General features: G+C 47.7%; 1 protein-coding gene across 1 annotated transcript in view; it reads right to left on the reverse strand.

Moving 5' to 3' along the window:
- CFAP65 (cilia and flagella associated protein 65) overlaps positions 1-8,380 on the reverse strand; it is a 32,647-nt gene extending 24,267 nt beyond the window's left edge. The window contains 9 exon segments of the mRNA XM_038585772.1: positions 175-440; positions 836-1,058; positions 1,569-1,714; positions 1,990-2,189; positions 2,358-2,524; positions 3,086-3,188; positions 6,148-6,332; positions 8,217-8,329; positions 8,332-8,380. Coding sequence (XP_038441700.1) covers positions 175-440; positions 836-1,058; positions 1,569-1,714; positions 1,990-2,189; positions 2,358-2,524; positions 3,086-3,188; positions 6,148-6,332; positions 8,217-8,329; positions 8,332-8,380 — 1,452 coding nt within the window.
- Between the last annotated feature and the right edge of the window lie 2,669 nt (positions 8,381-11,049).

Here is an 11,049-nt window from a genome sequence, read left to right on the forward strand (position 1 = left end):
CCTGCGCCCCTGGCCGGGGGGCTCTGGCTCCAAAAGCCAGGCAGAGATGATCCAAGCAGAAGTTTCAGAATACAGGAGAGTGATCACCGAGCCCTGTCTTCATGACTGGGCCTCAGGCTGGGCTCCTCCAACTCCCAGGGAAACCCCATCCCCGCCTCCTCCCCCAAGGCTCACCTGGTGGTGGACGAGACAGGCCACCCGGCGAGAGTAGATGATGGGGTGAGTGGGCTGGAAGGTACAGTGCAGGGTCACACGGGCCTTGCCCACCAGGGTCCCAAAGGTAGGCCTGATGCTGAAGACACTCTCTTGGCAGTCCATGGCAAACTGGAAGTAGGCTGTGCAGTCAGACCTGCCCTCAATCCACAGGGCCTGCTCCGAGGTCTGCCCAAGGTTAACCCAGCCAAAGTTGACGCAGTGGTGCTGCAGGTACACCTCAGGACCTGGGTAGAGGGGACGGGGCTCCGTGAGCAGGGCCGCATGACCCACTTGCACTGGTCGGGTAGAGGGGCCTATCAGCCTCTCGGAGGATGTCTCAGGAGGCGTCCACCTGATGGAGAGTGGTGCTTCCTGGAGACGGAAAGCTGTGCTGGAAAGGCCCAGAGCCCCAGCAACCTGAGCCCACCTCCTCGCTCACCCAGGGGCCAGGGCAGGAACATTCCTTCCAGGGCCCAAATCTGATTCCCCGCCGAGCCCACCAGGGGGCAGCAGACGCCCAGGCTGAAGGGAAGGAGGCCCCAGGCCCTTCTAAGGAGCCCAAGAGCCCTTCCCAGCCCTAAACGTGGGATTGCTCCTGTCCCGGAGCAGCAGCAGCGCAGCGTCCTGGGGCTGCCAGTACCTCTACAGAAGCCAACGACTTTGAGCAGGGTCTGGGAGGCACAGCCAGAGGGCACGATGGACAAGTAGTCAATAGCTCTGATGTCCAAGGTCTCTGGGTGGAAGAACACGGACACGGACTTCTTCTCTCCCGGGGGCACGTTGCCATGGGTCGTGGGGCAAGAGAAGGCATGATCTTCGGCCAGCATATCCGGGGCCACTTCGATCCTGAAGGGAGCGCTCACCTGTGGGGCCAGGTGAGGGCAGGAAGGGTCAGGTCAGGTCACAGGTCACAGCTGCCTTGAGGCAGCGTCTTTCCCAAGAGCCCAGCTGAGGGGGTGAGGGCAGCGAAGTCCAGCCCATGGCCCACTTGTCAGTTTGAGCATGGAGGCCACCTCCACCAGGAGGAAGGAAGGGGCCAAGCTGTGCGCCTTGCCCTGGGACGGCCTGGGGGGCACTCTTTTCTTTCCCCAAGGTACCACAAAGACGAGCTGTGGTCCTGGGGTTAGATCCCCTAAGGGCTGCTCTTGGAATGGTTCTCGGGGTGGCCAAGGAAGACTCCAGCCCAGCCCCCAGCTGAGAAGAGAGGAGGGGACTTGTTGACACGTGTATGTATCAACAGCCGTGGGTTAATTACGTGAGGCTTGGGGCCAAAGGTATGGAGAGAAAGATGGCATTTTGTAAAGGGGATGGGTTTTAGGAGCAGCCAGTCCTGTGGTCCTGCCCCATCCTCCCCTGGTACACAGGACGCCTACCACCGAAGGGTTGTACAGCTTGATCTGCCTCTCCACGGTACAGCCCACGGAAACAGAGCCAAAGTGCAACACTTTCTGGGCGCCTTCAGCATCCTGGTCCTCTGGTCGCTTCTGCTTTATGCTCACCAGCAGTTGGGCGCATTTGGCTGGGGCAGAGATAGAGGAGTCTTGGGAAGAAACCTGTGTTGCCCCAGCTGAGTCCCTTGAAAGAGGCAGATATCCCCAGGGAGACACTGGTCTGCCACAGGAAGGAAGGCAAAGAAAAAGCAAAACCTGCAAGGCTAGGGGAAGGGGGGAAGCTGCTGGAGGTCCTGTGGAGGAGAGGCCAGTGGAGGAAGTTTCAGGGGGAACTGCTGAGGCTTTGAGACCCAGGGTGAGGCAGTAGATGGGCTCTGGGGACAGGTGAGGGGTTGGGCCTCACCCACAGCCCGCAACTGGATGCTCCTCTTCTGCTTGCTGCCCTTTCCGTACCAGCACGTGGCCTGTACTTCATAGATGATAGCCACAAGGGGATGGAAGGTCACCTTGGTGCAGGAAGCCTGGCCCGGCTCCAGCAGCCCCGTGGTGGGCAGTATATGGAATGGGCTGGGGAACTCCCAGGTGAAGAAAGTGGGCAGGTCCCTGGAGGGGAGTGTAGATCAGAGCCACCGGGCTCATTCTGACCACTGCCCCTACTTCAGAAAGGCAGAGATGCTGGGCCCCTTTCTCCCCGCCTTCCCCCACCAGCTCCTTGGGACCCTCCTCACCAAACTCACTCTCCCCACCTTGAGCCTCAGCCGCTCCCCTCACCCCACATTTTCCAGGCAGAACCAGGCCTCAGCCACGTCCCCCACAGCACACATGGGCAACTCTAGAAATGACGGGCAGGTCAGGTTGTGGCAAGGTAGGGTGGCCCTCAGGTCCACATAGAACATTCCCTCTTCTTTCTCAAACCAGAGCTGGTCCGCATACTCCTTCTGCAATGTGGGAGGCGGGAGGCAGTGGCTGCTTAGTGATCTCTGCATTGTAGTTGGGGAGCACACATCCTACCCAGGCTCTTGGCCAGGCCCCCAACACGGTCACTGAGGGGTGAGCTGGGCCAAAACCCTCCCTCCTCAGTCTCCACGAAGAGATAGTTACCTATCCTCTAACACTGTCTCGGTCTCAGAAATAGGAGGCCTGTTTAGTGAGGAACAAAGTACTTGGGGGAATGTTTTGAGGAGTAGAAAGAGGCTAAGGAATCTAGGGCTTCCTGGCAGCTGATACAGTAGCACAGATTTTAGCCCCCAACACCCAACAGGGAATTCCCCCTCAGTTTAATGAGTTTAGAGTTGGAGCCTCTCCCGGGCTTGCAAGCTGGAGTTTTGGCTGCAGCCAGTAGGATGTATAAGTGTATGTCTTGGTTGGGGTGGAGTGTAGGGGAGAGTGGGGACGGGGGGCGGCGGGCAGTGCTCCCTGTTGCTCTCCTCTGCTTCCTGTTCCAAGGTCATGGTGCCTGTGCCCCTCCCTGCCTGCCCCCTCGCAATGGCAGACCTTACCTCCTCCAGAGGCCTGAAGATAATGGGGAGTGTGAAGGTTATGCCCGGGCTCAGGAAGATGGGCTGAGGGATAACTGTGAAGAAGAACTTCGTCTTGGGGGGCCTGCAGGAGAGAGCCAGGGGCTTAAGCCCTTCAGGATCACAGCTCAGAAAACAAGAAGAATCCCTGAGTGCTGAGCTGGGGGAAACCAAGCCTGAGAAGAGAGGGGTTGGGATGCCTATCCAAGCAGAGACCTAGGCAGGGCTGTAGAGTTCCACATGGGTCAAAACCATAGATACTGCAGACTTCAGAAATATCCACAGGAAGATGATACTGCAAATAAATCTACACCAATAAGTGTTAGAGTTTAGATGAAATAAACCCATTTCTAGGAAAGTATAACTTGCCACAATGGACTCAAGAATTAGATAATAAATTTCATGGCCATCCTACATAAGGTCATCAAAGCCATTGAATAAGTAGTTAAAAATCTTCCTGCAGAGAAAACACTACACTGGATAGCTTCACAGAAAGTCCTGCCAAACATCTGATAAAAAATAACTCCAGCCTTACCTTCCCAGTAATATAAAATGAGGAAACACTCCCTAACGTATTCTTTGAATCCATCACAAAGTTTTTACCAAAATCTGACAGAGGCAGAGGGAGATGGAAAATGATAGGCCTATCTCTCATAAGCAAAGCAAGAGAGCCAAAAGAATATAGCAACATAGAGAAAGAATACTGAATTCTGACAAAGTTGAGCTTACTCAAGGAATACCTGGTTGGTTTAGCAGAGAAAATCAATTAATGTAATCTACCAGGTTACCAAATTAAGACAGAAAAAAAAATCAAGTGATCATCTCCATAAAGAGAAATGTTAGATAACCTTCAATATGTTTATGAGAAAAACTCTTAGCAAACTAGCAATAGAAGGGAATCGTCCTTAACCTGATAAAAAACAAAACAAAAAAACCAAGCCAAAACAAAAAGCTATAGGAAGCATCCAAACCAATGGTGATACATTTGAATTTTCCCAACTTTGAGATCACAAACAAGACAAGCATAAGCATCAGTGGTGAAGGAGATCATCAGGGAAAGTATACTTTTCAATAAATGGCTTGGGGACATTTGGACATTTGTTTAAGGAAAAGTGTCATCACATCCCTACTTAAAACCATTCACAAAAATCAATTCTGTATAAATAAAAGACAACCATGAAAGGCAAAACTACAGAGTCTTTAGAAGATACTATAGGAGACTGTCTTCATGACCTAGGCATGGGCAGAGATGGATTTCTTAAGCACGATCCAAAATGGCACCAACCAGAACATAAAAAGATTGATACATTTGATTCCTTTGAAATTAAGAACTTCAATTCCTCAAAAGACATGATGAAGAGAGGAAAGGACAAGTCACCGGTGGGAGAAGATATTTATAATACACAACCAATAAAGGATTAGTAGCGATAAAAACTGCTATTTTTTTTAAAAGACAGGGGTGCCTGGCTGGCTCAGTTGGTAAAGCGTGGGACTCTTGATCTCGGGGTCATGAGTTCAAGCCCTCCGTGAGGGTGGAGGTCACTTAAAAAAAAAAAAGGCAATCTAATAGAAAAAAGTGAGTAGAGACTTGAACAGGAATTCCACAGATGAAATGGTCAATAGCAATATGAAAGGCAGTCAGCTGTCTCAGTAAGCTGGGAAATGAAAATTAGAACCAGGAAAAATTATCATTGTTGGCAAAAATTTTAAATGCTGACAATAGCTATGGCTGGTAAAAATGCGAAGGTGTACGAATTCATGCATGGCTGGTGGGAATATAAATAGAAATGAGTACTCTGGAGAAGAGGTCAGCTTTATCTATAAAAGGCAAACATATACATGTTCTAGGTCACAGCGATTCTATTCCTATGTATCTCCCCTGGGAAGAACCCCTGCAAGTGAAGACCTACACGTGAATGTTGATAACAGTCCCAAACCACAATCAACCCAAACGTCCCTCAGCAGAAGAATGGATGAATATATTACAATATAATCATTTGTTGGAATATTATACTGTGATGAAAAAGAATGAACTAGGGACGCCTGGGTGGCTCAGTGGTTGAGCATCTGCCTTCGGCTCAGGGCGTGATCCCGGGGTCCTGGGATCGAGTCCCACATTGGGCTCCCTGCATGGAGTCTGCTTCTCCCTCCACCTGTGTCTCTGCCTCTCTCTCTGTGTCTCTCATGAATAAATGAATAAAATCTTTAAAAGAAAAAAAGAATGAATTATAGTTGCATGCAGATGAGTCTTACAAACATAACAAAAACAAAGGAGTCACAAAAATATACCATCCTATTCCACTTAACATCAAGTTCATAAGAAGGTAAAATTAAACTACTTCATTTAGGGATGCAAACACAGATGGTAAATCCATTGGAGAAAAGCAAGGGAATCATTATCATGAAGTCAGGAGAGTGGTTACCTTTATGTGCAGGGAAGGTGTTCCAACAGGACAGTGACACATCCATTATTCAATAAATGGCTTGGGGACATTTGGACATTTGTTTAAGGAAAAGTGTCATCACATCCCTACTTAAAACCATTCACAAAAATCAATTCTGTATAAATAAAAGACAACCATGAAAGGCAAAACTACAGAGTCTTTAGAAGATACTATAGGAGAATTCATATATTCCATTATTAATCTGGTCACATGGGTTCTACTTTCAATAATTATTCAAACTGTGCATGTTTTATATACTCTTCTAATTTTATAGGATAACTTTATTTTTTTAAGATTTATTTCAAATATTTCAAATAGAGAGTGTGTGTCTGTGTGTGGTTGGGAGGGGTGTAGAGAGAGGGGGAGAGAGAGAATCTCAAGCAGACTCTCCACTGAGCAAGGAGCCGGAAGCAAGGCTGATCTCAAAACCCTGAAATCATGACCTGAGCCAAAACCAAGAGTCAACACTTAGCTGTCTGAGCCACCCAGGTGCCTCTAATTTTGTGATAATTTTAAACTTTTTTTTTTCTAAAGAGTGACTGCTTGGGGGTGGGGGCTTGAGGGCTTAGGGGCTGGGTCTCTGATCCCTCATACTGGTACCTGTACTTCATCTTCTGAATTTTCAAGGTTAGATTTTTCAGTGCCAGGTTCTTGGTGATCTCTTTCCCTAGCCTCCAGCCTTTCCACTGCAGCTCCTCGGCCACCTCGATGCCCCAGATGACCCTCTTCTTTGTTTTGCTTTGTTTCTTTGGAAAGCACACGTAAGTATCCATTAGGCTGGTAGGCTGTTCAGTTGGTAGGGGTCGGGGGGAGAAAAAAGGACACAGAAGCAGGGTAAGATTCAAATACACAGAGAACAGGCTAAGATCTCCCATCTCCAGAAAGTAAGGAATTACCCTTGGCTCCTGGGGGCGTGGTCTGGAGAGAGAAGGTGGGGGGCAGGCAGGCCCTGGAGTCAGATATTACCATCTCTGTGGTTGCTGAATCTCCAACTAGATTCTCTGTGACTCTGCCCCGGCAGCCTTCCCGGGGCCACTCCATCTGGCACTGAGCAGTCTTAGCTGGTCTGCTCTGTTCCTCAGATACCAGTCCCCTCAGGTGCTGACTTTTCCTTTCCTTCCTTTCCATCCTACCCTTTTGCTGCAGAAGCTTCTCCTAGCTGGTGTGGCCTCACCTGGACACTTGTGGAGGCCACAGGGATACTCTACAGTTCCTTCTCCCGTCCCTCAACTGGCTGGTGGAGCAGAGGAAGGAGTCAATTTGCCTGCAACAAACTCCCCACCCCCTGCGTTGATGTGGGGGCCGCTCCAACCACTGTTCCTGATGATGCTAGAGGGGCAGTGTGCCAATGCTTCCCATTTGTAATGGAAAATCCTTCCTGAGTTGATCCGTAGCCCCCCATCTAACTGAGGAGGGAGGGGAATGGAGGGGAGAAAACCCTGCTGAAGGGAAGATGAACAAAGAATCCCTTCCTACCACAGTCATTTTGACGAACACTGCACTCATCACCATGTTATTTTATCCTTGGCCAAGGATTGCTTCTATATTGTCACTTAACATAAAGATATATTCATCCGTGCGACAAATGTTTGTTGAGTACATATCATGAGCCAGACACTGTGCTAGGTGCCAGGATTACAATAGAGAACAAGACAGATGCATCTCTTCTCTCTTGGAGCTTACACTCTCAGTTTAAATATTTACAGAGAGTGTCAGATGGCCAATATAGTTATTTTCCTTCCTGGTTTGCCCATGGAGGAAAGGTGACATGGGTGAGCAAAGGTAATTTATCGTAAATATCAGTTGGTACATCAGTCAGGGTCCAATCAGGAAAACAGAAGCCACTGCAGGTGTTTAGAACAAGGTATTTAAAGCACAACCAAGGCATAGTGAAGTAACCCAGAAGCCAGCAACATCGCACTAGGTTAGGGGAGGTACTGGGGTTCTCAGAACCCCAAGGCCTGTCTGGTGGGGTTGGAGTCATGGGGAGATGCAGCTGCTGCTGGGAATACTGTCACAAACGTGGAGGGGGCGGGGAGAGAAATACCCTGGTCCTCCCTTCCTCCCCACTTCCAACCTCCTGCTGGCTCAGCACAGAGCAGGGAAGGGTAGTACGTGAACATGGGGCAAAGAGGCCCACCAGAATGGCAGAGACCGAGGGGTGAGGTGACCCCCCAGTCCTCAGGGAGGCGAAGGCAAGCACCATCGCCTCTAAGGAGATACAAGAATCCATACACACAACAAAGACACACTCTGCACCACACACAGTGAAACCTCACAGTCACGCTTCTAGACAACCACCACCTGCCCCTGTGCACACACAGACAACCCTGAGGGCTGCAAAAAAGTCAGCAACATTTACATATTGGTCAAAGACAAAGTCCTAGGGGTCAAGACCAGAAGAACCTTCTGAGGGAAGAGAGAACCATTGACTATCTCTCAGCTCCGACTGGCACCTCATGAGAGTTCTTCACATGCACCCGCATCCCCCACGGTCACTCTTGCTACTGCCACCACTCCAGGTAGCTTGGTGCTCAATGTGTGCAGGGTCTAGGGTTGGGGTTTTCACAGGGGGAGTCAGGTTCTTCCAGATTCCTACCCGCCCAGCCCTGCCACCTCTCGCCCGGCCCTCCTGCCCACTGCCCCGCCCGCCCTGGCCATGTCCTCACTCGGGCACTGGTGTTGCTGCTGCTGCAGGCACTCAGTGCCACACTGCTGCCAGTGATAGTGGGGATGGCCATTGTACTGGCACTCAGGTAGGACCCAGAGTTCATGGTGTAGTCCTGCTGTCCCTAGTCTTCATTGGGGGGCTTGGGGCTGCCCGGATGAGCATCAGTCACCTGGAACACAAGTCCAAGGGGAGCACTCTGGCTAAGCCAGGAGTTCCTGCCAACTCAGAGGTAGGGAGAGACCAGAGGGGAGACAGGAGGGACATTAGAGAGAGGCTCATGGAGTAGACCTGCTATGGCCATCATTATCATGAAGGAGGGCCTGCTTGCCAGCTGTGGCAACAAGGTATGAGGGATTAGCAATGGACCTGAATACGAAATCCAGCACTTTGCCCAGAGGCCTAGAAACTCACCATTCAGGACAGGGACTCTGGGATGGGGCCCATGCAGCCCTGCCTGCCACGGCCACACTTGGCATTTCTCAGTAAGCCCCCAGTGTCACTGAAGCAAACGCATTACCTTTATCTAGATTTGCCCTCTACCTGTTTCTTCTGAATGTGTCTTGCTTCCTGTGAGAAGGAGGAGAGGGGCAAAGAAGAGGTTAAGTGAGACTGGATAGTTCTCAGTCTCTTGGGTTTCCTCTATCAGTGGGCAACCTGTGGCCCAGGTGTAAAGTAAGCATTCACCAAAATAATCACTCAATCCAAAGATAAGTGAATCAACTTCTAGAGCAGAGGATCCACAAAGAGACTGCTGCTGGAAAGTGTATGCAAATATATGCAAATATTAAATGCAAACCATATGCAAAATATCATATATATGGAGAAGTGCTTTTTCCCAGGGAAAGTGTCCACAGTGTCCTTTTGAGTGTCCCACTCAAAAGGGTGTTTGATCCTGTTCTAGGGGACACACATGGGGCCTAGACTCCAAATCCCCTCCTCCTTTAGGAGACCTCCTTCAGCACACACACATCCAGATGTGGCTACCATACTGGACAGCGTCAATCTAATACCTTTTTGAACATGTATATTTTTCAGACTATTCGATATCCTTCCCCACGTCTTTGAATAACAATCTCAAAAATAGTAACAATTTCTACATGACATTTACTGAGAGTTTATGTGCCAAGCAGTGTTGTAAGGCCTTCTCACGTATTTTAATTTTTTTAAGACTTATTTTTAAGTAATCTCTACACCTAATGTGGGGCTCCAACTCACACGCCTGGGATCAATAGTCACATGTTCCACCAAGTGAGCCAGCCAGGTGCCCCTTATGTATTGTAATCTCTACAACAATTTATGATGAGATGTAAGCTGTCTTATTTGGCCTAAAATCCCTTTTCAAGGCGCCTGGGTGTCTCAATTGGTTAAGTGTCTGACTGTTGATCTCAGCTCAGGTCTTGATCTCAAGGCTGTGAGTTCAAGCCCTATGCTGGGCTCTACGCCGGGCAGGAAGGCTATTTAAAAATAAATTATCTCTTTTCAAGTTTGGGGTTCAACTCCTTATTATAACATATTACACTTTAGTTAACAATTTTATGGTCATCCTTTAGAAGTTACAGAATTTCATCAGACACTCTCCCATTCAATCCCCACCACCATCCAAAGCAAAAGATTTTGATGATTTAGTTTTTCCTAATTGGTAATACCAATTATATTGATATTATATTATATTACCAATTATATTGGTAATTGATATTATATTATATTACCAATTATATTGATATAATTGATATAATTAATTGATATAATTGATATTATATTATATTACCAATTATATTGATATATCAGATATTCTGAAGGAATATCTTAGATTCATTCACTCATTCACTCACAAAGCATTTGCTGAATGCCTGTTATGTACAGTGCTAGGCAATGGACAAGACAGGCAAGGCCCCTGCTGTCCACTGTAAAGAGGATGTTCAAAAGGAATCAAAGAAACACAAGCTGGGGAGGCAGGGAGGAGAGTCCCATCACTTTTCTGCTATTGGATAGCTTCGTGGTCCTGCCTAAGTGAAGTTTGTGATCTCAGGGGATTCTAGATAGCTACTGCCTCACAGCTCTGAAAATGTCTCCAGTCAACACAGGTAGAAGAAATTAGAGACAATGGGGTAGAAATCCGGTCCAGATCAGGTCTTAGGGCTGAGGGAACAGAGCGCTGGTCCTGGAACCAGGAGAGCTGGGTTCCAGCATCTGCTCAGCTTCATTGAGATGGGCAAATCTCTCCATCTCCTTGAGCCTCAGTCACCTCACCAAATAAGGGTTATCTTATTTCACAAAGTTTATGTGAAGCTGAAATGAAATGACAAACTAATGTTACTGTAATTAACAATCACAACTTCCATACCAGGCTGAGCTAGTCTTCCAAAGACACCCATCTGCAATCACTGTGAAGACAATGGGCAGGGTAGTTGTTGTTTTTAAATTCATCTTAAGGAATATATATAATATATAATATTATATATTTATATATATTATATTAAGGATATATTATAATATATAATATATATTAAGGAATTCCTTATAATATATATTATATTATAATATATTCTTAATATATATTATATATAATATATATCCTTAATATAATATATAATATTATATATTATATTAATATATATTAATATCTATAAAATCAGCTTCTTTTATTTGCCTCATCTCCAATCTAAACATTCCTAAGCTCACCAGTGGAAAAAGTGGCAGGTCGTCGCGTAGTGTGGAGTGGAAAAGAAAGCGGTAAAATGAAGTGATAAAAATACTTAAGGTCGTTCCTCCCTTCTCTAGGAGATCCCCCAGGCTGATCTCGCCCCACTTTCAGCCCCACGGGGCTCTCT

Source organism: Canis lupus, chromosome 37 (genome assembly GCF_011100685.1).
Source record: "Canis lupus familiaris isolate Mischka breed German Shepherd chromosome 37, alternate assembly UU_Cfam_GSD_1.0, whole genome shotgun sequence".
Classification (NCBI taxonomy): domain Eukaryota; kingdom Metazoa; phylum Chordata; class Mammalia; order Carnivora; family Canidae; genus Canis; species Canis lupus.